At 35.5% G+C, this 27,853-nt stretch overlaps 1 protein-coding gene across 3 annotated transcripts; it reads right to left on the minus strand.

Annotated features, from left to right (window-relative positions):
• Positions 1–3: 3 nt before the first annotated feature.
• LOC118616909 (mitochondrial poly(A) polymerase) lies at positions 4–27,853 on the minus strand. 3 transcript variants are annotated; one of them, XM_036242488.1, is made up of 10 exons: positions 27,692–27,853; positions 24,210–24,382; positions 23,453–23,686; positions 21,800–22,024; positions 12,487–12,698; positions 9,856–10,082; positions 6,033–6,125; positions 5,878–5,951; positions 3,549–3,629; positions 4–30 (listed from the first exon to the last, which is right to left on the minus strand). In XM_036242488.1, exons 1-10 carry the CDS (start codon positions 27,843–27,845, stop codon positions 19–21), a joined length of 1,485 nt encoding a protein of 494 aa, XP_036098381.1. In that variant the 5' UTR covers positions 27,846–27,853; the 3' UTR covers positions 4–18. The 3 variants fall into 3 exon arrangements, with proteins under 3 accessions (XP_036098381.1, XP_036098378.1, XP_036098384.1); XM_036242485.1 differs by lacking the exon at positions 4–30 and having other exon boundaries at positions 2,937–3,629; XM_036242491.1 differs by lacking the exons at positions 4–30; positions 3,549–3,629 and adding an exon at positions 4,766–4,832.

Consider the following 27,853-nt stretch of genomic DNA (forward strand, 5'->3'; position numbering starts at 1 on the left):
AGGCTTTAATGCAGATGTTCACTGGGCTGCCTTAAATGATACATGCAGTCTGGCCAGTGTGGTACAGTGGTTGAGCATCACCCCATGCACCAAGAGATCTCTGGTTTGACTCCTGGTTAGGGCACATGCCCAGGTTATGGGCCAAATCCCCAGTGGGGGACATGCAGGAGACAGCCAGTTGGTGTTTCCATCTCTCTCTCCCTTTCTCTTCCTCTTTCTACAATCAATTAAAAAAAAAAAAAGCATTTTTTAAATGATACATGTAAATGTAGCTTTCCCCAACTAAGGCACCAGCAGGCCATAATGAAGTGAAGAGTGCTGTATTTTTAAGGCTAACGGATTTCTAGGAACATGAAGCAACTTGAAACAATCAAATCCTGTTAACACCTGACTATAGCTCTAGAACAAAAAAAGAAGAGGCAAGTAGGAAACTTCAGCAGGAAGAAAGTCCTACTTCAATTGTCTTTATTCTTTCTTCTCCTCTATGATGACTAAAGGTTTGTGAACGAGACTATACATAGTTTTCCTAGAATGTCTCTGGCCAATTCTTTAATTTCCTAAAGATGGGTAGTAACTCCAGGAATTATACTAGTGAGCTTTAAATCTGGAATGATGTGTAACTGAAATCAATCTGATCAGTGTAGGCTCATATCAAAACTATTTTCATATGCTGAATAAAACTCATTGGAGGCGAAAGCTACTGAATGAAAACCTAATACCGAGACAGGCCAGTACAGCAAGGACAAGCTGAACTGGGAAACTGAGACAGATAAACAGCAGTTTGCAGCCATCTAGTAAATCCTATCTTCCCTAAATCAGGGAAACTTAAGAGTAAATGGTTTGCACTTCTCCCTAACTAGAGGGTAAACAGCTTAAATTACTCTATTCAGGGAAACAGGCAGCAGAAATCCAATTAGTGCCATTTGCCAACTACACCCAAGGAAAGATGAAGTTAAGAGAATAAATCTTTTTGGCACATCAGCATAAAGTTGAAGAACATTCTATTGAGATCCTCCCCTAAATGCCCTGCCTTTAAAATTCCTCAAAACAAAGTTCCCAGCAACCTCTCCTTCCCAGGAGCGCACCTGCTCCCCACTCTTCCCCCACCGGGACCCCACCTCAGGAAGCTTGCAACCAGGGCAGCAATGAGCAGCAGCAGTTCTTCCCAGACAACCCCCCTGAACCTGTCCCCAACGTGCCCTTTTCTCTGCCTTCTTAGTGGGCCAAAGCAGGCCAGCCTAGACTCTCGGCCCCAGCCCTTCCTCGTTTCACTGTCCTCAGCTTTAATAAACGTCCCCTAAAATTCACGGGGACTTGTGCTGTGAAATTCTTCCTACACAACTCACATACTTCCAGCTGGCCCCAGGCAGAACCGCCAAGGGCCAGGTCACCTTCCCCGTAACAGTAATAGCTAGGAAAAAAAACCTTGAAAAAATTATTTTTAACTAAAAAATGACAATGACAAGTAATGTAATAAAAACTACATTTTGCCCTGGCCGGTTTGGCTCAGCAGTTAGAATGTAGGGCCAAAAAAACTACATTTCAAAATGAAATGTGACATGAACTTAGGAGAAAACATTACATTTGGTGGTAATGCATATTCAGTTAACTAGAATTAAAACTACTTAAAACAGTGCATATTAAAATTTATCACAATTAAATTTTATCCTGAAAAGTAAACAGACACAGTGTCAAAATTGTTGTATAAATACAAAAAAAGAAAACGCTAACATGTATCACTTTATGTACTTATATGACCATTTTAGACACTACTCTAAAAGAAAAAATGTCCTAAATAATGAACAAAAAAAATCTTAAATATTTATGCTTTAAAAAAATTTTTTTTAAATATGTTTATTGATTTTTTGAGAGAGGAAGGGAGAGATGGATATATCAATCAGCTGCCTCCTGCACGGCCCCTACTGAGGATCGAGCCCCAACCCAGGCACACGCTCTGACCTGGAATCAAACCGGGACCTCTCAGTCCATAGGACAACACTCAATCCCCTGAGCCACACCGGCTGGGCAAATATTTATGCTTTTAAAACCTCTTTTTAATTCTTAATACAGTTTTCTAGCCCAACAAAATTAACCTTATTAAAGAACAAATGAAAAATGGCTTTTAAAGACACCATTTCTATAAAAGAATACTGATAGGTATTTGTTGATTTCAGATCTTATTTGCTTCATAACAATTCTGTAGTTTCACAAAACATCCGAAGCAGAGTTCATTACAGTTTCTGACTGAAAATTTACATGGGAAACTACTTTGAAAACAACTACACATTCTAAATCTGAATTATGAGTATCCAAGAATAACAGTCACACACCACAAACACAAAAAAAGGAATAGCTAAAGAGAAGTACCCAGTACTCTGAGCTAGGCTCTTGATGTAGTGCTCTATGTACCTCACCCAATCTTCACAACAAGCTGTGAGGTAGACACTATCATCATCCCCTTTTACAAATGAAACAACCGGGGGCTCAGAGAGACTGAGGAATTTACCATGAAGCCAGTCTAGCTCAAGTCTGTTTTCAAACACTACTCTTTTTGCTTCTTAAAATGGAAGTTATTCCACAGGAACTGTAATAGAATTATATTTCAATACACATCTATTTCCTACAGGAAGAAAGGAGTTCTCAAAAAAGAACTGAAGAAATACATATTAATAAAGACAGGATTTTCTTTTCTAAAATAGAAAAACTAAATATTTAAACTATAATGTACCAATATGACATAGATACCTTGAACGTAGTGACTGAAGTTTCTGTATTCCTATCTTTTAAAAACATGAACATTTTTCAAAATAATTACCAACCTGTTCTAATTTATATGTGAATAAGAGCACTTTGCTTAAAGAATACAAAACTACATGCTAAAGAGTACTACCAAAAAGCTTTATTTTACTTATTGAATGTATATGTACATACCAGGGGCAGACATGGATATCAACAATGGTGTGATTCTAAAACTGATCTTTACTATTCACTTTGTATAGTTCATCTATTAAAGTACATTCCAATCTTCTTTCACTTGTTCCTTGTGGATGCTGTTTTAATAAAGTGCCACTGGGTAGCAGCCTGATCAGTCTGAAAATGTCCCGGAACTTCAGACCAGGTAAAGGGCCCAGAGAGAGGATGGAAAAACACAAAAGACTTCAAATGAAAGCTGGGCTCTGTGAAAATTTTACCAGTTCTTGTTCTTCCAGGCAGTCCAAAGATCATTTCATAGAATAAAACCAGTTCCTGAAGCAAAGCAGTAGACATTATGCCTGTGTACTAACTGTTCTTTTCCCATTGGTGTTTGTGGAATTTTCTGTACTGCTACTTTTTATGGATTCCAACAAGTTTTTAATTCTTTCACTTGCAGGCTTCTTCCTTTTCTTCTTGGCATGAGACATATTCTTTGCTACGGAAGGTAGCAGCAGGGCTGCCAGCCCCCATGGCTGATTACTTGGTGGGGAAGAGTGTGCTTTATCTTCCTGATGTAAAATCCAGGCACTTTCTCTGGCCAGATCTACAAATTTTTGCAGCTGGCTATGACTTACATTTTTGCTGATGTTGAGAGAAGTTTCAAATGGATTCTGAATGTGCAGTGGAGAAGGTTCAGGTTTGTTCTGTTCCCTTCCCTACATTATTACAAGGAAAAAAAAAATATATACACACATGAAGGGCTCATATATAAGAACCGTTCGATTTAATAAAATATCAAAAACATATAAGCCCCAGCTGGTGTGGCTCAGTTGGTTAGAGTCATCCCATACACCAAAAGGTTGAAGTTTCGATCCCCAGTCAGGGTTCATGCAGGAGACCTTTATCAATGTTTCTCTCCCCCACCCCCACCCCCATTCTCGTTTCTCTAAAATCAATATAAAAAATAATAATAATAATAATAAAAAAACACATAAAATACCAGGATTAATTTTACAGAGTAAAGAATTTCTTTCCTAAGAGGATTAGGTACATATGTGTGTTATGCATTTGTGTATATGTGTGTGTATATCCCATTGTAGTTTAATGAGTATTCTTTTTTTTTTAATTGATTTCTTCTTTTTTTTAGAGAGGAAGGAAGGGAGAGAGACAGAAATATTGATGTGAGAGAGAAATATTGATCAGCTACCCCCTACATGCCCCCCGAAACCCAGGCACGTGCCCTGACTGGGAATCAAACCAGTGACCTCTCGGTTCATGGGACGATGCTCAATCCACTGAGCCACACCATCCAGGCATTTATGAATATTCTTTAGAGAAAAATTAATTTGGTTTATAAGCTATGGATGATGATGATGCTTAGATGAGAGTAAATTAAGTTAATCAAAAAAGTATTTTTAAAATAACAAATCTTTTACCTAACAAGATAAAGCTGGAAAAGAAAAAAAAGAAAGAAAAATGGCAGAATATACGGTAAAGATATATTTATTTTTGGAACTTGCTAAATACTTATCTACTACAATGAAAATTAGAAAAAAACAAAATTATAATCCTTAAATACAGTAATTAATGTTTCCTATGTATAAAATCATCAATAAAGAAAATAATAAAAGATTATTCATTATTCATTTTAAAACATTGTAAGTTTCCTATTTCATTATTCCTAAACATCCAACTTAAATAAGGCTCTGTCAGGTATGACATCTCATAGGGGAAAAAAAGCTGAAACTATATCCATTAGCTGATATAGTTTTTACTTCTTTCAAATGGTATCACACATTACTTAAAAATTACAAAACAAATGGTCAAGATTCTCCAAGATAAGCAAGCACCTGTTTATTCCCTAACTTTTCTCATGCCACAACTCAGCAGGGCTCCTGCCTGTCCACCATCTCTGAGCCCTAGGGGTAAGAGCACAAAAGAGATAAAGAACTTCATCTGTTCAGTGACCTTTTTCTAACATGGAATCTAATTACAAATCAGATTGTATTCCAGAGCTTGTGTCTCTGTCCTCTCTCTCTTCCTCACACTTTTTACTTTTCTTTTTTTTTGTTTGGTACGTGCTCCTAGTGGGAAACGAAACCGAGACTCTCTGGTCTGCAGGCCAACGCTCCAACTGTTGAGCCACACCGGCCAGGGCCCTCACACTTTTAAAAAACAAAATCTCGCCCTCGCCGGTGTGGCTCAGCAGTTGGGAGAGTCGGCCTGCGGACCAGAGTCCTGGGTTCGGTTCCCACTAGGGGCACATACAAAAACAAACAAACAAACTCTCCATCAGCAAGACAAAGGTTACGAAAGAATGAACAAAGTTGAGGTGAAGAAACAACAACAAAAAAATCTGAGTATATGTTTTATGGAGTAAATCTTATAAGGGCTGTAACCAAATGTCCAAATGATAAACAAAATAAACCCAAACAGAGAATTATCTCAAGTACCCTCCATTTATAAATACATTTTACTTACGGTTCTGCTGTAATTCTCTTTTTCAGAAAAATGTCTATCATGTCAGCTATTCAGAACCAATATCATAAATTCACTTGCTTAAATAAATTAAATCCTAAGGGCTCAAATTGAGAGAATCACTAAAATCTATCTTTGAGATCAGATATCCAATTTGTTCCCTAGGAACACAAATCTGGATTAAAAAGAACTATATGTAAAATTATGCTTTCCAGAAAACTTTTCCGAATATATTCCATATTTTGAAAGATATAGTATTAGATGCTGAAAGAGGTGACCACTGCTCTTCCAAAAAAACTAGGTGACTGATCTTAGTCAAGTTATGTACTTCCGCTAGGCACCAATTCCCTTATTAGTATCTATTACTGAGACTTGAAATGCAATAACATTTGTTAGAGTGCTTTGAAAACTAAACTAATTAAATATTAGTATAGTAGGACAGTAAGAGACCAGATACCTAACACCACATATTAAAATATTATTTACCTGTCGAATATTTATGGAATTTTTATTGAAAGCGAAATTTCCAAAATATTCAAAAAATTCCTTCAGTAGTAATTCTGAAACAAAAGAAAATAAGGGTAAAATCTGTTTCAATCCAAAAAAAAGAAAAACAAGAAAGAAAGAAAAAAAACACCTACCTAGTGTTTCTGTGTTTCTTGAAGGTTTAATTCCATTCAAGTCACCAATAAATGTACAGTTGTGGCCTTCTATTATACATTTATCTTCTGCATCTTACATAAACAAAAATAAAAAATATTTCATATTATATTTCAAAGATATTTCCTACTTCAGAAAATCTGTAATTATATAGTCAAACCTCAGTTCTTGACCATCTCCCATCTCGAACAATTTGCTTCTCAATCCAACAACCTTTCCCTGCTGATATTTATATGATCAGTCACACGTCTCTCAGGCAACAAACAGGAGAGAATGCATAAGTATCAGTCAGTTTACCACTGTTAACACCTCAGGAAATTGTGCTGTGAATATTTCTGTGTTTTTTTGTTTTGCTATGCTGCTGCTTATATCTATTATTAAATTTTCATTGATTACTGTACATTTCATTTCCTTTTTATTAAATTTTTGTTTATATTTCATGTCCTTTTCGTTTTTAAAGTGTTTATTTATAAATTAAACAGTGCATTAGATATGTACTGTATATAATAAGAAAAGATAAAACAGAGAATCATTTGGGGGTGTGGAACAGATTAATTCAATTTACAATATTTCTAATGGGGAAAAACTGCTTCAGTTTTCAAACAGCTTTCCAGAAAAATAATTATGCGAGCCAAGGTTTCACTGTAAATAAAATTATAGATTAATGTTTCCTATTATTACTCACTGTTATATATATTTACAGTTAATAGAATTTAAAACTCCATTTAAAAAATTTAGGCTTATTATACTACAGTGAAATGAACATTACACTTACTTTAGCCTACTAGAATTGTCTATCAACAACCAAAGATTCTTAATCTATCTTTTGAGGTAATTAGTTTCCTAGTTATAAATGAAAATGTAGATAGTTCCCATCTTTCACCAATTCAAATCTTGGCACTATCTTTGATCAATAATATTTCATTTTGATTTCAATTCTTATCACTCTTCTATGCATTTTTTTCAACACTCCATCCACGACACAAACTGATGCTCTAAGAGTTTTGAAAAAAAAAAAATTTCTAAAATGCAGTACTCTAAAGATACTAGAATTCAGCACAACACATTTAACAGCACATTATACGTAAACATACCCCTTTTCTAACAGTATTTACATCTTTAGAGGTAATCACCTCCCTAACTATTGATAAATATACAACTACCATAAAATCCCCTGCCATTCTAATCTATCTTCCATTGTACAAAATTACAGGCAAAATCCCTATTTTCAAAAATCAAATCAATGGCCACCTCACTTGAAAGCAATTTTTTACTCTAAGCTGGTGCTCCACGCTTTTTCTTTGTCCCTTATCTGACTGCATTTTGATTGCAATGCATGCTGTCTACTGCCCTACATCAATTCGGGACTACAAAGGCCACTGTGCTGTTCATTATTGCCTCTCCAACGGGTGTAAGCCACAAGTGTCTAACATATAGCAGGCACATAAGCAATAATCTGAATAACCACTGATGTTTGATTTTGAATGCTTACCTATAATTGTCAAGAGAGAAATTAGAAAGGGACAAGGTAAATCAACAGACAAGGGAAAGTCCTACCTGCTCCTCCCACCATACCATGTTTCATTAACACTTAGCCTCTCTGGGAGGCAGCCTATATACTGGTTAAAAGCACAGGTGAAATAAACACAGGAATCTATCTTCACCTCCTCCTAAAACATCACTAAAATGATATAAAATCTTAAAGATAGAGAACAGAAGAAATAAGAGCAATACAAAAAAATGTTTGTTGCCCTGGACAGTTTGTTCAGTGGTTAGAGCACTGGCCTGTGGACCCAAGAGTTGAGGGTTTGATTCCCTGTCAAGGGCACATACTGGTTGGGGTCGTGCAGGAATCAACCAATTGATGTCTCTCTCTCACATCGATGTCTGACTGTCCTGTGCGCTCCTCGTGCGTTCTCTCTCTCTCTCTCTCTCTCTCTCTCTCTCTCCCTCCCTCCCTCGCTCTCCCTCCCTCCCTCCCTCTCCCTCCCTCCCTCTCTTCCACTCTTATCTAAATGGAAAAATATACTCAGGTAAACATTTTTTTTTTAAATTAAGTGGAACGAAAGATGTACAAGTAGCAATGACTTAGGAGATCTGAAAACACTGATTCCTAAACCAGCAGTAAAGAAAGCCACGAAAAACCAGATATACAAGGCAGAGCCCCCGCCGGCTCAGGGAGTGGAAGGACCAGGTCTGACTGGAAGACTAGCAGCTTGATGATTAAAGCAACACTTAGACTCCCCCAGATCTCCTCCTCCCTAACAGAAAACTTCAGTATGCTAGAAACCAGGCCTATTTTTCCAGAAAAATAGATTGAGTCATTTCTGGGAAATACGAATAGCTCAGAAGGAATGACCCAGGGATAGTGACATCTAAATTTCCCCCAAATGAAACAGTTCAGCAAAACTGCCCTACAATGAACATTAATCATAGTAAGCAAACCCCACCTAAGCTCTGAGATTCAAATTAACTTTCTGATTTCTAACTCCAACTTGAACAGAAATTCAAAGATTATCAGACATCTGAGGAAGTCCTCTAACATAAGACTAATCAAAATAAAATGAAAACCTATTTTTAAAAAAGAGGCTATGTGGACCAGAGAGTCCGGGGTTCGGTTCCCACTAGGGGCACGTACAAAAAAATAAATAAATAAATAAATAAATAAATAAATAAATAAGAGGCTAGGCAAAGAAGAATAAAATATTTGCTGCTTCCAACTACGTTGAGAAAAGATTTATTTAGACAACTGGTAGCAAGTTGGAGACTCAATCACTGTTAAGTACATAAAAAACTAAGCAAATTAAAAAACAAGAAAATAAGAAATAGTATTAAAACTATTAACTCTAAGAAATACAAAAAGTTGGGCAGTAAAGGACATTAATCTTAGTTTACTCCATGGATTAGATATGAATGTTTACAAAGTCATAATACTGTAAGGCGTACATATGAAAATTATGCTATAACTACATTAAAAATATTAGGGGTGTGTGGTGGTGGCTATAGGAGGAAAGAGTTCATTCCTCCACTTCCATAAAAGAATTAATTTCTTGGTGGTATCTAAACCTAAAAGTCAAGAAACTGCAATTCAAGCATTTTATTTTAGAAATATGTATGGTTCAGCCCTGGCCAGTTTGGCTCAGCGGTTAGAGCGTCGGCCTGCGGTCCGGAGAGACCCGGGTTCGGTTCCCGCTAAGGGCATGTACTTCGGTTGCAGTTTGTCCCCGGCCCTGGTTGGTCGTGCGGGTGGCAGCCACTCGATGTGTCCCTTCACATCGATGTTTCTCTCTCTCTCTCCCTTCCTCTCTCTCCCTCCCACTCTATCTGTACAAAAAATGGAAAAATATCCTCGGGTGAGGATAAAAAAAAAAAAAAAAAAAAAAAAAAATAAGGAGAAATATGTATGGTTCAGGAAATGAGAGAAATCTGGAAACAGCTTCTGATTTAGAAAGCCATGTATAAATACTCAAAAGCCGTATCTGGGATATGCTTTTTTCCCCCAACCCTGGTCAAAGTAATTAAGGAAGAGGCTCCAAATGTCTTATGATAGTTGTAAACAACCTTGTCAACTGACACAAAAACAAAACAGAATTCACAAAAAATTCTATAGGCCTCAGTGTTGCAAATCTCACGACCCCTTGTGGACATTAAAAAATAAAAACCACTTAAATTTTAGATTCCCCAAATTTTAAAAATTCAGAAGACAAATTACACAACAAATAAACACATGTGGATTTGATAACACGTGGTAATTATATTCACTCAAAATATCAGAAAGAAAATGGAGACTGCTTCTAGTCTTACCTGCTAGGGTTTTTAAGTAGTCTAGTGTTGGAAGAATAGGGGGTGATCTCGTCTGGAGAAAAAAGATGACCATCATTGTAAGGGAGAAATTTGTAATCCAAGCACCAGGAACACTACTCGTTAATGAATGTGCTCGAGCCCAGCACCGGATACTGAACACCAAGGCTCTCACTCGTGAGTCCAAGGCACCATATATATAAAGGAGTTCAGAACTTTTCAAGGCAATCCTTCCAAAGAGATAAACAAAGAGAATTTTCAACCCCCCAAATTATGATTCCCAAAGTAGAACACATACTTGAAAACATATCTAAATATGTCTTCCTATATATGAATGTATTCAGAACACCAAAATCAGATAATCAAAAGTATAATGTATTTGCAATATAAAATTTAATGTGAATGGTTGACTATCAAATACATTAATTACCGTTAAAACATTCTTCTAAATGTTGCCAATTATGATGTAGTTCTAAAACTTAGAATTTTTAAATTAAAGTTCCTAAACATGACCTAAATAAGTGAAACATACTATATAAGTGCTCCTTAATAACTATCAATAAAGGCAAGTGAGGGGCTCTGCACCTCAGTTTCACATCACAGTTATCTAGACCTTAAGCAAACAAGTTACCCTAAAAATAGAGGTAAATATTCTACTTACTTTATCAAGTGTAAGCGGCTTAAAATTCAGCCAAAATTACTTAAGTCTACTACTTATAAAAACCAAAACCCACAAGGATAAAGTGTCTATTAAGAAATCAAACACCAGAGTCTATTCTCTGTAAGTTTCCTAGTCATCATTTTACAATGCAAAGATTATTAATCAAATATTTTTAAGTTTTTAAGTTCCTACTGATCAAAACATGTCTTGTAATTTCTCAAAGGACAGAGGACACAAAATCTTTTAACAGTATGCTAAAATGTCTGTAAAAGTACCATTGGTATTTACTTACTGAGTTTAAAGAGAATACAAGAAATGGCAAATGTAGTATGGTGTTCCTACAAATATATCACATGGACTCAAATATGTTTCTATCAATTTTGTTAAAACTGTGTGTATATGCAATTGTGGTAATAAATGTGTTCTTTATTATAGGGTAAAAAATGTTTTATCGCCCAGCCGGTGTGGCTCAGCGATTGAGCATTGACCTATACACCAAGAGGTCACCGGTTCAATTCCCTGTCAGGGTGCCCCATCACCAGTGGGGGGCATGCAGGAGGCAGTCAATCGATGTTCTCTCTCACTGATGTTTTTATCTCTCTCTCCTACTCCCTTCCTATCTCTCTATAATCAATAAAGAAAATAATTTTTAAAAAGTTTTATCTATGTAAACAAAGCTAAATTAAGCTGAAAAATAAATATCAAACTGTATGATGAGGTATCTGATATAAAGAAGCAATGCAAGGATTAAAAATCTGAAGCATCCCTGGCCGGTTTGGCTCGGCAGTTGGAGCGTTGGCCTGCAGACCAGAGAGTCTCGGGTTCGGTTCCTGCTAGGGGCACGGACCAAAAATAAAAATCTAAAGCATATTAAAATTTTTAAAAACTTGTCCCACCAAAACAATGAACTATTACAGACAAATATAAATGTCAGTTTGTTCTATTTTACATACTAGAAATAAAATGTAATAATGTTAGAAAGTGCAGTATGTACTTTACTTAGTTTTACTCCATGGGCTACTTGAGAGAAATTCAAAAGTACTCAAGCACTGACTTGTTACCGAACACTTGAGTTTAATTAAAACTACTCTAGATAGGATTTTCTGAATATTTTAGTTATGATTTCTTATGTAATAGATAACACAGAGAAATGAAATGCATTCAGTAAGAATACTATAGTTAAAAAATAAACTTCTCAGTTAAAAAGTTGTCCTTAATAAGAACTGAAAAAAAAAGTAATCAGAGTATGCAAATATGCTAAAGAAAAACTACAATCTAAAGCTGCTGACTACTTTCTGACTTAAGAAAATAACGTATTTATTTAGGACACAAAGTTGACTATATATCTGGAGGTAATTCAGAGGTCAAACTCAAGTTACTACTTTATCTTCTAAGTATATTTAGAAGACTATATAGAAAAGACTATATACTATAGGTACATTTATGTTATCACAGGCTGCACAAGAAAGAACAATCAACTACAGTTCTTCCAAAAAATGATGTTAGGCATGATAACATTACAAAAAATTTTTTTCTTTATTGACTTTTAGAGAGAGGAAGAGAGAGGGAGAGAGATAGAAACAACGATGAAAGAGAACATCGACTGGCTGCCTCCTCCATGCCCCACAATGGGGATTGGGCCCACAACCTGGGCATGTGCCCTGACCAGGAATCGAACCAGTGACCTCGTGGTGCATGGGTCGATGCTCAACCACTGAGCCACACTGGCCGGATGGCATGATAACATTTTAACACAACATCCTAAAATTTTATTTATGAAAACCAAAAAACTAATACGTATAGTATAAAAGAAAGTATTTCCTACTTTTCAATCCAAGTATTCAAATCTTTAAAAGATTATTATTAAAGCATGTCTAAGAGCACAAAGCCACTAGACTATTCTGTACAAAAAAAAAATTATGCTAATTCCTTATAATATTTACATTTAAGATGACATACTTAAGAGATCATACCTGTTGTTGGTAGTCAAATCACATTGAAATCCAGAGGCCTGGTGTGAGAACCTCACCAGTGGACACCGAGCATTTAGTATTTTTTGAACACCCACACAACCAGGGCCAAAGTGGTCAAGGCATTCTCCTATTACCGACAGGATCTTCTGAGTTGCAATTCTTTCTGATGGAACATTTTTCACTTGAAATTCCATCAGAAAATTTCCTGAGGTCTGAATAATAAAAACATTTGTGAACAGGAGCTTTTTATGAAAAGGGATTTCTTACATAAACTTTTTCAAAAAATGCTCTAAATAATTTCTGGCAAAAATAAACAAACAAAACAAAAACAAAAATCAAAACAGCCGAATGCAGACATGACAGCACATACACAGGAGCAGTAGGTCAACAAAAGAGAAGACTGTATAAACATATTTAACTATATATAGAAATTTAATGCTTAATAAAATACACTTTGCAACCTGGCTGGCATGGCTTAGTGGATTGAGTGTTGTCCCACGGACTGAGAGGTCCTATTTCGATTCCAGGCCCGGGCTGAGGGCTCAATTCCTAGTAGGGTGTGGGCAGGAGTCAGCCAATCGATGTTATCTCTCTCACATCAATGTTTCTATCTCTTTCTCCCTCTTTCTTCCTCTCTAAAATCAATAAAAATATATTAAAAAAATAATAATAAACTGCAAATCTCACATAAAAGATTACTTTTCCTAATTTATAAAGAGTTTGTTTATATATATAAAAGGAAAGAAAACCCACCCAATTCTAAAGATGGGCAAAAAACTTAAATAAGAAATTAACAGAACAAATAAAACTAAGAAACATAGTAAAAGATGTTCCTGTTTTCTAGAAACTAAGAAAATTAAAACAATGAGACTTCTCATTTATTAGTCTGGCAAAGACAAAAGGGCTGACAGGATCAGACCTGGTAGTTGTAGGGAAACATGTATAGCATACACTGTCAGGGAAAAGTATAAACTGGAATATGCTTTTTGGATGACTTCAGTATCTATTAAAATTTTAAATGTATACTTTGACTACATATTAAACTACAAGGACATTATCCTAAAGGAAAACTTGCATAAATGAGTCAATTTACAAAGCTGTTCACTCACTGCAGCATTATCTGTGAGACTTCATACCCTCAAACACCCACTCTTCTAGAACTCATTTCTACTAAAAGGATCCAGGTCCCAACAATGTTTATCGTGGAAATCCACCCCCTTACGCCCAGCTGAGTGGACCAGGCCTGAGCAGCTGATCTAAGCACTGTAGGAGTGTACCACTCATTCATCCCAATCTCTTCTAGGAATTGGAAGTGAGGTTCAAAGGAAACTATGTGGCTGAAATACGTGACTCAGAAGTTTTGGGGCAGGTGCATTCTATACCACAAAGATGAAAATGTAAAGAAAATTAATGGGGGGAGAGGGAGAACAGAGTGAAGGGGAGAAAAGAAAGATAAGTAAAGAAAATTTGTGGGGAGAGAGAAAGAACTCTTCAAGAATTCTTTCTTGATATTTTATACTGCCTAGTTCTAGTCCTTTCTTTCCTAAGACTCATCCACGTTCCTATCCCTAGGTTTTAAGATGCTTCCTCTACTACTATTTCTCCTTTGCTTAAGCTACACTGAAGTGGTTTCTGTTATGTACCATCTAAGAATATTACCTAATATAGTTGGCAATAAAGGTGGAAAAAAAGATACTACCCTAGTTGTCTAAAAAATAAAGGACTGGTTAAGTAAACGATGGTACATTCATTCCAGGGAATATTCTTCAGCCACTGAAAATGATGTAATAGATAGAACTGCCAAAACCCTCTTAAGTAGTGGGGAGGAGGGTCAAATTATCGGTATAGATTAAGTTGTAATCTATAAAGATTAAATTTGTGTATATATGTGTATATATATATATGTGTGTGTGTGTGTGTATATATATTAAAAAAGGCATCTCTAGCCTCAGTTGGTTGGGTGTCACATCCCATGTACTGAGAGGTTGCTGGTTTGATTCCTAGACAGGGCACATGCCCAGGTTGTGGGCTCAATCCCCACTAAGGGACATGCAGAAGGCACCTGATGGATGGTAACCTCTCTCTTCCTCTCTCTCTCAAAATCAATTAACCATGCTTTTTAAAAAAAGCATTTCTACATGAAAAGAAAAATAAACTATTTTATTAGTTATATCTGGAGGTGGTGGGATCATCAGAGATATTTACATTATACATTTTTGTAACTATTACTTTATGATCAGAAAAAAATAGATTAAAAAATATACAAATGTGACATGTATACAAATAATCCCAAATCAGCATAATATATTTTCTGTTAAGTTTTACCATCTAGATAGATTTCTATTTACTAGCAAACTTTTGTATTAGATTAAAAAATGTATTTCCTTTAAAAACATTATAATTTCAAAAATCTAGTTTAGTTCCTTTACTATAACATCTTTGTAACTTTTGTTTCCCTAGTCCATTTTGTTTTAAAATACAGACACACAAATTTATATGGAAGGAAAAACCCAAATAAGAGGAACCAATAAAGTATGGAGCTCCTTAATGAAAAAGTAAAGAAAGAAAAACATCTATCAAGATTAAATAGGGCTGACTTCTCCAAGTAGACAAACGGCCAGCAGATATATGAAAAGATCCTCAACTTCACTACCTATTAGGGAAATGCAATTGAAAACTATAATGAGATACCACCTCTCAGACCTGTTAGAATAGCTATCATCAAAAAAGACAAATAGTAAAAAGTGTTGTAGAGAAAAAAGGAACCCTTAGTCACTGCTGGTAGGAATGTAAACTGGTATAGCCACTACGGAAAAAATTAAGAATAGAGTTACTATATGACCCAACAACCCCTATTCTGACCATCTAACAAAAAACACTTATTAGTAAAGACATATGCATCCGTATGTTCATTAGAGTTTACTCATGGTGACCAACACACGGAAATAACCAAAGTGTCCTTCAATAGATGACTGGACAAAGAAGTGGTGCATACATACAATGGAATACTACTTAGCCATGAAAAAATAAAATACTGTCATTTGCAACAACATGAATGTACCTTGAGAATATTATGCTACACAAAATAAGTCAAGATAGAAAAAGTCAAGAACCGTATGATTTCCCTCACATGTGGGACATGTGGGATACAAAACTGAAAGCAACAAGTGAACAAACAAGACAAAGGAAAACTCACAGACACAGAAAACGGTGGTTACAAAAGGGAAAGGAGGTTGGGGGGATATTATATGGTAAAAGTGGTCAAATATGAAGTGACTGAAGAAATTTAATTTTGGGTAGTAAACACACAATGCAATACACAGATGACGTATCACAGAATTGTACGCTTAAAACATTTATTTTATTGACCAATGAATTTAATTAAAACAAGATTAGGCAGGTCTAGAAGAAAAAGAAATATCTGGGGTCAAATCATCTAAGGGTGGCAAAAGAAAGGCAATAGGGGAGAGTAGTATCCGATTAAATGGTAGAGAAGAAATGCTAGACTGAGCTGCAAAGGTAGGGTTAGAAACACTCAGAAGAAAGAAGATAAGATTTTTTAAATTAAATAATATAAATGAGAGAATAAAATCATTAAGGTAACAGAAGTGAAAATGACACCAGAGAAAAGCAGGCCTAAGTAGAGTAAAACTTCACTATAATGGACTAATTGAGACGAGGGCGTGTCTGTTAAAGCTGACAAACCGCTATATAAAGTAGGTTTTCCAAATTCGAATGTTAAAACATTGACAAATTAGTTTACCTGTTTTTACTTATGAAGACAGGTTTGTGTAATTAAAATTAGTATGTATAAAAAGTTTAATTTCACAGAAAAATTTTCTGTATGTATCACCGTAATTTTTTTAATTTTTATTGATTTTAGAGAGAGAGAGAGGAAGAGAGAGAGATAAAAACATCAATGAGAGAGACTATCGACTGGCCACCCACTAGAGATTTGGCCAGGTTAAGCAGGTCTAACATTTCTTCTCTACTATTTAATCGGATACTATTCTCCCTATTGCCTTTCTTTTGCCACCCTTAGATAATGTGACCCCAAATATTTCTTTTTCTTCTAGACCGGCTTAATTACCCCTCCCCCCCGGGGATTTGGCCCACAACCTGGGCATGTACCCTGACTGGAACTCAAACCAGCAACCGCTTGGTGCATGGGTCAACGCTCAACCACTGAGCCACACTGGCCAGGCGGTATTACTGTAATTTTAAATTTATATTGAATAGGTCTAGTGAATGAGTGCATTCACCAGTCACTGAGAGTAAACAAATGCACACGGCTGTGGTATGACTTAGCACACGTGGGAACATCGACCAGCACCCCTTGAAACTGCTGCAGAAAGTCTCATCACAACAGAATCAACTGCGGTGCAAGATGCAGTATGATCACGTGCTAATCATTCCCGAAACACTGTTTACAAGCCATGACTCTTGGATTTAAATATGTAGACTACAGTCATAGAGATGTAACATTTATTTGTGTTGGTATAATTACTACAGTGTTTTTTCCAACATATTGTCCATTGGCTAAAATTTGTTAAAAATAAGTGATTAATAACAAAAAAATAACATGTTAATTTAATTATAAGCAAATATTGATTTAAAGCATCTTAAAATTGCCCGGCCAGTGTGGCTCAATGGTTGAGCATTGACCCATGCACCAAGAAGTTGCCAGCTGGACTCCTAGTCAAGACACATGCCCAGGTTGTGGACCAAATTCCTAATGTGAGGCATGCAGGAGGCAGCCAATCGATGTTCTCTCTCATCAATGTTTCTCTCTCTCTTTAAAATAAAAATTTTTTAAAATTAAAATAAATAAATAAAGCATCTTAAAATTAACAGGGTGTTAATTTTCACATGACATTTGGACTGAAAACTTTGTCCACTAAATCCAAAGCCCGTTAAATTGAGTACTGCAACATCGAGGATTTACTGTAATGGAATTACAGCCAGAAAATTGGAGAAACTGTGAACTATGAGCAGGAATGTGACTGTTATTAAAGTTATTCACCAAAATTTATGCATCGCCTTTCTGACATTTAGAATATCACATTTCTGCCCCTCTTAGTAAGCACAGTCACATGACTTGACCAATGAAATGTGAGCAGAGGCTTCATGTGTCACTTTCAGGTTTTAGGGAGAAGCTTAAAGAGCCAGAGCTCAATCCTCCACTTTGCCTTCCCACTGTGCTTCAGTGACAGTAGACTCACAGTAGATGAAACCTTGGTCAGCCTGGGTCCTGGAGAGACACAATATCTACAGTGCCCTACTGACCTGCTTTGGCTACATAGCCCTAGCAAGAGATAACCAGTGATGTGTAAGCCACTGAAATTTGGGAGTTATTACCAAAGCATAACTAGTCTAAAAAGGCTAACATAAGAAACAAGAGACAGAGAATCACATGAGGTAATTAAATAAATGAATTCTGCACAGAAATAAAACAATGCAATTATGGAAGATACAGATAATAAAAATACATTATGAGCAAAATAAGGTCTTCTCAAAAATTACTCTCCTCTATCAGATAAACATTTTAAAAATTCAGCTAAATCAGTATGTAAATATTTTCTTAATTCTTACCCAAGGATATGTTTTTATTGATTTTAGAGAGGAAGGGCGAGAGAATAAGAAAGAGAAACATCAGTGTGAAAGAGAAATATGACTGATGCCCCAACTGGGGATCGAACCTGCAACTTTTTGGTGTATGGGACGACACTGCAACTGACTGAACCACCCAGCCAGGGCAATAAATACCTATTAACTTTGTTATTCTTCGCAGCGCTACTTAATTTCAGATAAATTTTAAAAATATTGTTGCATGTTCTTCCTAATCTCACTAGTATTATGTCACTATCAAACAAAGATAAAACAGAAGTTAATCATGTTGAGCACAGCAATAATTTAGATTACAGAAAACAGGGCTTAGCTACCAATTTTTACTTCTATTACTTAAATCCACTAGGATATAGAAACCTATTAGAAAAAGAAAAACTCAAGGAAAGAATAAAGGCAAGTTTTAACTTAGGATTTTGTGCTAGAATAATCTTTGTGATAAATTAGGTGATACATTTCACACATTAAAAAATTTACAATTTTAGTTAGTAAATAAATAAGCAGCAAAATCTGTTTAGTGCCTGGGCTACACAGGAGAGTCCACATATCGAGTCTAACACACTCTTCCTAAATGCCCTCAACTCAGACACACAAAGTACTGAGGAGTAAAAGGAAGGAGAGTTCACGACTGCATAAAGTAGTCAAAAGAGATGGGTTTGAATTTGATAAATTTAAAAGTGCTTATGTTTTTCATTATATTTCATTTTTAATGTATCTATTAGCAAAGCAATAATAATGTTAAACAAATATTCCAAAGAGTTGTTATACTCTTAACAATACTGCAAAGTTAGACCTACATACAAAATAATGCTGAATTGTTTATAAGACTGGAGCACTATTTTTTAAAATATCTTTTACTGCACCCTGACCCGTGTAGCTCAGTGGTTAGAGCACAGGCCCAAGCACCAATGGGTCAAGTGTTCAATTCCCAGTCAAGGGCATGTATCTGGGTTGCGGGTTTGATCCCCAGCCCTGGTTGGGGAGCATGGGGGAGGCAACTGATAGATGTGTGTTTTTTTTTTCTCTCTCTCTCCATCTCTCCCCCACTCTAAAAATCAATGGAAAAAATATCCTCAGATGACGATTAGCAAAAAGTAAAAATATAAAAATAAAAATCAATAAAGAAACTATTTAAAATATCTTTTTCTAAGTACTAGCTGTATTTCAGAAATATAAGACCCAACCACAAGATTCCAACAGAAAAAAATTTTGTTTCCTACTTGTATAATAATAAAATAATTAATACTACTACTGTTGATGGTGGTCAACATTTGAACACTTAAGTGCTAAGCACTGTCCTGTTTTACATATATTATTAGCACAATCAACCCCTCAAGCACTGTATGAGACAAGTACTACAGTGATGTCCCAATTTTACAGCTAGGACATTTGAGGCACAGAGATGGTAAATAACTTACCCAGGATAATACAGAAGCAGAGAATTACTTCTGCAGTCTGGCTCCAGAACCTAGGCTTTCAACCATTATAACACATTACTATGCTCCTTGATTATTCAGTGAAGTCTTTTCTTTAAAATAGTCTAACAGCCCTGGCAGGTTTGGCTCAGCGGTGAGAGCATTGGCCTGCGGTCCAGAGAGACCAGGGTTCAGTTCCCACTAGGGGCGAGTACCTCGGTTGCAGTTTGTCCCGGCCCTGGTTGGTCGTGCAGGTGGCAGCCACTCGATGTGTCCCTTTCATGTCAATGTTTCTCTCTCTCTCCCTCCCACTCTACCTGAACAAAAATGGAAAATGTCCTCGGGTGAGGATAAAAAAAAAAAATAGCCTAACATAATTGAAGTGTCTTTGCCAGAAATGTAATATAATTTCAAGTACATGTTAGTATAAGACTTATCCATTCATTTTTGGGGTTTTATATTCCTTGGACAGTTTCAATTCAGTAAGTATATACTGAGCATATTAAGTGTGCCAGGAACCATGTGGGATAAAAAAATGAACAGACATGATTCCTGTCCTGCTCAAGCTTATGCTCTAGTAAGGCATATAGCAGCTGCTAACTAAACATAACATGGGATTTAGACAATCATGGATGATTTCAAGATGGTAGCATCAGAACTCAGCCTTTGAAAGCTGCAAGAAATAATAGTCAGAGAATGGAGAGAAAGAGCACTCCTCTCTGAAGGGACAGAAGAAGTGTTTAATTATTATTTATATTCTGAAAGTCTGGGAGTGATAAATTATATAAGTGGACAAAAAGGTATATGAAAATATGTAGTGATAAATTATTACAAAAATTATTTCAGATCATTGCAATACTATGCTAAAGAGATGAACCATTCCAAGTTTGTGAAAAGACCCAACCTGTATTTTAAGAACTCCAGCACTGACTGAAGGTTGGAATACCAAGGCATGACACAAGAAATAAGTAGAGAGCAGGATGTTGTGACATTAATCTAAGTGAGAGTTTATAAGGGATTGTGTGGCTATAGCTTTGAAGATGTAAATGAAAGGGATGAACACAAAAGGTAATTTTGAAGCAGAATTAAGAAAGATCGCAAAAGTCAGGAAAGCTTAAATACTGCAAATTAACATGAAACATACATAAGAACATTTATAAAAATGTATAAAGAACATTTGCAAGAGATGAAAATAAGTTTTGTTTTCAAAATGTTATGTCTAAAGTGTCAACTGGACATCCACAGAGAGATAACTGATAGCTTGAAATATGCAAAAAAAAGACAAAGTAAAAAAATCTAACATTTTATAAAAACACAGAAGCCTTTTCAAAATTGCAATTAAATTAACAAATCCCTTACATTGTTTGGGAGGATGACAGAAATATTAGTTAACTTTACTCTGTTAGACATTTAAGTTAGTAAGAATATAAATGGGATACATAAATTCCAAACTGTAAGAGGAAAGGGAGGAGAGGAGGGCAGGAATAAAAGAAGCATTAATCCAACAGCAGGAGGAAAGAAAGGGAATGAAAAGTAACAAAAAAGCACAAAAAATAGAAAATAAAAATTAGAAATTAATCCAAAATTTATCATTAATAATAAAATAATAAATAGTTCAATGACTCACAGATTTGAGTAAAAGCATAAAATTTAGTGAACTGCTATTTATGAGTAATATACCCAAAATGTAACATGTATAAAAGCTGAAAAGAAAGATATAAAAGAAGATATGTGAGGCAAATAGTAAGTAGCCATATAAACAAAAAAAAAAGAATTTAAGAAAAGATAATTTAGAGATAAAGGATATAATTTAATGATAAATGAACCCAGTAAGAAGACATAATAATCACATACCTATATACCTACATGTACCTAACACAGCCACTGAATACAACAAAAATCAAAAGAATTCTAAGTTAACAAAGCCAAACATCATGAAACTTAAAAATATTTCAATAACTAGATGACACAGATAAGTAATAAGTTAAGTTTCAGATAATTTAAATAACACAATAAGTAATGTTAGCCTCACCAAAAATCTTCTGATCTCTGGAAAAGAATGATTTTATTACATATATATAGAATATTCACCAAAAAAATTATACCGTATTAGACAAATACAAAGACTTTACCATTCCAAAGAATCAATATCAAATAGACCATATTCTTTAACCAAAATGTTTACTAAAATTTAGAAATCAAGTTACAATTTTATAAAAAGATTTTGTTTACTTTTGTAGTATCTTAATTTTAGTGAGCAAAAGTGTAATTACCTTGTGAGTGCTGAATTTTCCAATTTCATCTAGATCCAAAAACATGTCCAAATCACATCCTAATTTGCCAAAACCATTCACTGAAGAGCCAAAGGGTCTGACTGCACAGTCTGGAAAATATGCAGCTGCGATGTCTTCTATAAGAGAGCAGGTGAGATGGCGGAGCTTCGTGTTCTCCTCTGTGAGCTGGAACTCCTTCAAAAGAGTGTTCAGCTGATCATCTATCTAGCTGGCCAAAACAAAAACAACAAAATATAGAAAATGTACAGGTCATACAAAAATTGTCATTTTACTTGTAGAGATTTAATGGTTTTGGAGACCTACCTTCAAAATATGCAATCTTTTCACTTCAGCCTTAAAAGTATACATTTTTTTTTTAAATTTTTTATTAATTTATTTTTGTTACAGATGTTTCTCCTTTTTTTCCCCATTGACACCCTCCTCCCCACCCCCCGACCCTATACCCGGCTTAAAAGTATACATTTATAAAATACCCTTTAAAAAGCATTGAGAAATAATGACACTAGCAAATTAAAGTTAACCAGAATTAAAACTACTACTTTTCTTAGGCAATGAATACAAAGTATTGCTTTAGGAAAATGAAAACAGTAAAATGCACCAGAAGAGAAGGTCAAAGACAACCAAAAAGCTAGACTTTTTTTAAAAGTTGAGGGGACAGAAGAACTAATGTTAAAGGCAAGAAATGCCAGAAATAAGCAGCATTTCAAGTAACAAAGGCCCAAGATCTATGTGCCCTAAAGAAATAATCTTATATATATTGGGTGTGTACATATACACATATGTATATATGTGCATATATTTATATATTTTAGCATCAGTCAAATATACACACACATATATACATGAGTGATGCTAAAATGATTACATTTTGAAGGTGTGCTGGAATCTGAACAAAGCAATCAACTCAAGAAAAATAAATAAAAGTAAGGAAACTATAAAAGGCTAGAAGTAAAATTTGAAAAATCAGAAAAATTAAACCAAAAAATATTATTTTGATAAGTAAAACCATGAACTAATTCTTTGAAAGGACTACTAAACTAGCTAAACCTTTGACAAGTCTAAGAAAAGCCAAATCTCCAAAGCTAACATAATCATTACTAGAGCAGCCCTGGCTGGTTTGGCTCAGCAGTTGGAGCGTCAGTCGCTGCGGACCAAAGAGTCACGGGTTTGATTCCAGCCAAGCGGTTCGGTCCCTGGCCCTGGTCTGGGTAGTGTGGGAGGCAACCAGTCACTTTCTCTCTCTCTCTTCCTCCCTCCTTCCCACTTGATCTGAAGATAAACAGAAAAAAGCCTCCTCAGGTGAGGATTAAAAAAAAAAAACTTTTTTAGAGCAGAAAAAAGGGATAAAACCAGAAATTAGATATTTTAAAATTTGGAGAACAATGCCACATACAAATTATGTCATTATGTTGACAAGAGAAAGAAAGTCTGAATAGTCTAAAGGCCCAAACTTTGGAAGAATGTGGTTACTTCTGAGGAGTACAAATGGGGTACAGGGGCAAGGAGTGGGGAAGGATGACTTTCACTTTCCGCTCAACATACTCTGCAGTTTGAATATTTAAGAAGAACTTATACAAAATAATGTAAAGACATATTTTTTTTAAAGTTGGGGAAGAATACCTATAAACTTACACTTTCAGCATCACAAAGTAATTCAAAAAGCTTCTTGCTTGAAGGAGGCGACTGATTACTACATGGTATACATGACTGTTCAGAAGTCTGGTTTGATGGATTCTTCAACTTTAAATTGAAGAAACGTGATCTGAATGGAAGTGCGGCCTCTGTGCCCGTGCCTGGAGTACGAGTTACACTCTGCAGTGAAGCTACACTTTCCTTTTGACAAAATTCTACAACAGCATAAAGACCCTACATCAAAAACATAAAAATAAAACATTTCAAAATGATAGATTTGCCACAGTAATATTTTAGTTCATATTTCAAAACAACTATCAAAACATGAGAAAATCTTAATTTTTTAAATTACAAATGATCTTCTAACAGGAGGCTTGGTTTTCATCACTATAAACAGATTAAGAATAGGAACATTATACAGTGATAATAGTCAAGAGAAGCGGCAAAGAATGCTAAAATAGAAAATTAAGACAAAACAAAGATCCCTCCAACTGGCCTCCATACCTAAGATAATGGGATTATCTAGAGTATTCAAATAATAAAATCCTTCAGTTATAAATTGCTTATAATTCTGTATTCCTCCTGTAAGGAGTTCTATTGTAGTATCTCAAAAACAAAACAAAACAACACCACCACCTCTTTCAGAAATTTACATAAGGAAAAATGTAGGACAGCAAGAGGCTCTAACTTTACTGCAAAGAGGCAAGAGAGCAAGAAATAAAAAAATAGTAAGTTATATTGTTTTTCAAATACTTACAAAGCTCTCAAAAAAGAAATGATTATTAATAGGTCCATGTTGAGATAAATACTTGAGAAACTTTTTTTCACTGATTTTATTTGGGCAAAGTATTAAAATAGTCCGCTGTGCCTGTTCTCGTCTTTCTTTTTGCACCTCAGAGAATCTCGTTTTGTGAGCCCTGTCTTCAGAGCCTATAAATAAAACAAAACCATTTTCAACACACATACATGTGTAAAATTTAAAGCATATTTTGATAAGGCATTTAAATTTTTATATCTAACTAAAACCAACTTTACCCTAATTTCATCTTCTTTATTCTCTTCTAAAGATGAAGCTATACTAATTCTATGCTCATTTTATCCATTCTCTTGTGACTATCATTAAAACTGTCCATTTTCTGTTTTGATTTACTATATTCAATACATAGTGCTATAAAGAGTTCCACAAAATTTTTAAAAAATCAGGAAAGGAAAGTCACTCATTTAACATTTCCACATATATACATACGCGCGCGCACACACACACACACAATCTGTGTAAATTGTAACATTCCACCGCCTGAAATTATTACAAACTTGAGTGTAAAGACACAATGAGATTAGAAGTTTAATGTAGTGAAGTAAGTTATTACAGTTTTTCTTCGTCAAGGGTCTTGATCAGGTTCAAACAATTAACAATGAATTATCAACTATAGTATGCTCAGGGAAATAAAATAATTAAAAACCTAGATACGCTACTCATAAAGAGCTCATGATAATTTTACTAAAAAAATAGTGTATAAATTTTTTTTTATTAAAAACTACTCCAGCCTGGTCAGTATGGCTCAATGGTTGATCGTCGACCCATGCACCGACAGGACACTGGTTTGATCCCTGGTAAGGGCACATGCCGGGGTTTCCGGTTCGATTTCCAGTAGGAATTGTGCAGGAGGCAGCCTATTGGATAGATGGTTCTCTCCACATCAATGTTTCTATCTCTTTCTCCTTCTCCCTTCCTCTCTCTCTAAAAATCAATAAAAATATATTTAAATAAATAAATAACATTCCAGAGGTTAGAGGTTTTACAATCACAGGAAATAAAGACAAGAGCTGTGATAGTGGAGAATTAAATACTACTAATCCATTGGCCACAAAGAAAAGAAGAACAAGTGAACCAAGTATCAAGTGATCCAAGTATAAGGAAAAAGAAACTCATTTAAGTTAAAGCCAAATACTGAATCTTGGGAATTCATTTTTAATCCAATATATTTCATTTATAGTTGGGTGGCTTAAAAGTGTTTTTTTTTTCTAAAACTCTGGAATGGTACATTCTCCAGATTATAATCCAAGTCTAGTATCAATACCCTCGACAAAATTCCAAAGAGATTAAACAGAAAATGTAACTGATGCATGGAAATCAAGAGGTTTATAGCCTCGTTTTCTTTCAAAAAGTTGTTATAAAATTAATAGATAAAGGAAATACTGCAAACACACTGTACCTTGATTTCAGCAAACTCCAAGATATTCTCATACATAGATCAATCAAAAAAGCTCTTAGAATTTCTCAAATTCAGGTAAAAGATTATTTTTATTCTTCCCTTGGAAGAAAGCTATGAGCACGTGAACATGGGGCTACTGGTAGCCATGCTCCACCATCAACATCCCCAAGTAGAAGAACCTGAGATAAGGAGGCCACCAACAACAGCTGAGGAAAACAATAATACCCATCCAGTCAACCTTAAAGTAGATAGCTATGTCTCCTTCTGGAGTTTGGTTACATGGGTTGGTATTCCTCCCTTTTCTACTGAAACTCATTTGAATTAGTGTCTGTCACCTGCACCCAAGAGCCCTAAATTAAATACTGCATAATTCTTATTCTTAAATCAAATTTCTTTCCACTCCTCACCTGAAAGCCATGTCAAAACTAAGATTAACATGGAAATGGGAAATTAGATTTTAGTTGATTATAAACATTTTTCAACCATTAGAACTTGACCAAAAATTAATTTGCCTGATTTATGAAATAGTATCCTCTCTATCAGAAAATGTTACTAGACATATTTTGGCAATGAGTTCTCACACTGAGGAAAAAACTGAATTGGCTATTTTTCAAATTCCTTTCCATTATAAAAGTATATACTTCTGAAGAAGAAATTCCAATGAGGATTTTATTACTTGTTTTGCCCCACAAGAGTCCCTGAATACTTAGCTAGTTACATTATCCTAATGATACAAAATGAAACACATTTCCTAAGAAAAACAGTAAAACTGTATAAGTGAGTAGTCTTGGAATCAGGTTTTAATCTTAGCTACTGAACAACTGAGTAAGTCTGAATTAGTCACTTGGACTAGCCTATTTCCTCATCTATCAAATAAGTTTTATTTTCAAATAAGTTTTATTTTTCAGAGCATACAAAATTACTCTGAAATTTAAACCATTATACAGATGTTAAATTATAATAGCTTCTTAGGCATAATCCTCAGTCAAATTGTCAGCGTTCCTTAAGAATATTTAACAGAAGCAGCTTCTAAATCAAATCCAATCAGTATTCCAATGAAATGTCATATTATATAACATTTCTCACTGTAGATAAGAGTCTTTCATGCTGTCTGACGATGAGAGCAATCCTAGCATTTATTTTATGGGAAAATATTTTGCTTGTTTAGACTTCTTTAGAACTATTCCCAGAAACAATTTCCTATCTTAAAACTACACATCCAAGAAATAGCAGAAATAAATATATTTTGTTTAGAGCTCCACTTTTGGTCCAAATGAACTCAGCTATGTGACCTTGCACAAGTCATTCAGCTCTTTGAGCCTCTTTGTACATCTATAAAGTGGAGATACTGATACATTTTGTGCTAGATTGTTTAAAGGACTGTAGGGAGCATACACAGTTAGATCACAAGAGGAGTTCAGTTAACAGTGGGCTTGTCAATTGAAAAGCATAATTTAGAATGCCTGTGGGCTAACAGCCTGTTTCAGTGAATGCTTATCTGTCACCAGGTTTATTTTGCACAACACGAATAGAGGAATAAAGTCAACGACAGTGAACTTCATAGGCAGAGCCCTACATTTGGGAGCCAGGAATTCTGGTTATTCATCAAGAGTTCATTATACTTGGCCTCCATCAGCAACTTGTATCAGAATCAGATACAACTGTGAATCATGAAGTAACTGACTGGCATGTGGCATCGATGTTATTATTGGGAACATTATTTCTCCAGATTGTAAAATACTAGAATACTGTGTTCTTACTTGGCCATTAAAGGTTTAAACAATTTCATTACGGTGCACAGTGGACAGCCAAGAAAATAATGTCATACCCCCCACCACCACCATGAGCAGCAGAGGCGGCCCTAGGTCCCCCTACTGGTATCAGAGGAGCGCGGGACACAGCCTCACCCGATTGCCAAAGGTTCCACCCGCCACGCGTTCGCCCGCGATCCCAGTCTCTTCCCCCTTCCCTCGCCCGCGGTCGGACCGGGCTACACAGCAAACCGAGGACTCGGCGCCATCACCTGTCTCCGTGCTACCGGAGGACTGCTCTTCTCTCCTGGCCTCTGCGGCCACAGTTCCTGGGCAACTCAGAAGCCTGTGGATTGGACGCAGGACCTGACTTCTCTGAGCACACGTGGGTAAACGGGTAAACAGGCCCACACCGCGAGCCGCCATTGTCAGTC

The sequence above is a fragment of the Molossus molossus genome, unplaced genomic scaffold, assembly GCF_014108415.1.
Source record: "Molossus molossus isolate mMolMol1 unplaced genomic scaffold, mMolMol1.p scaffold_m16_p_1, whole genome shotgun sequence".
Classification (NCBI taxonomy): Eukaryota; Metazoa; Chordata; class Mammalia; order Chiroptera; family Molossidae; genus Molossus; species Molossus molossus.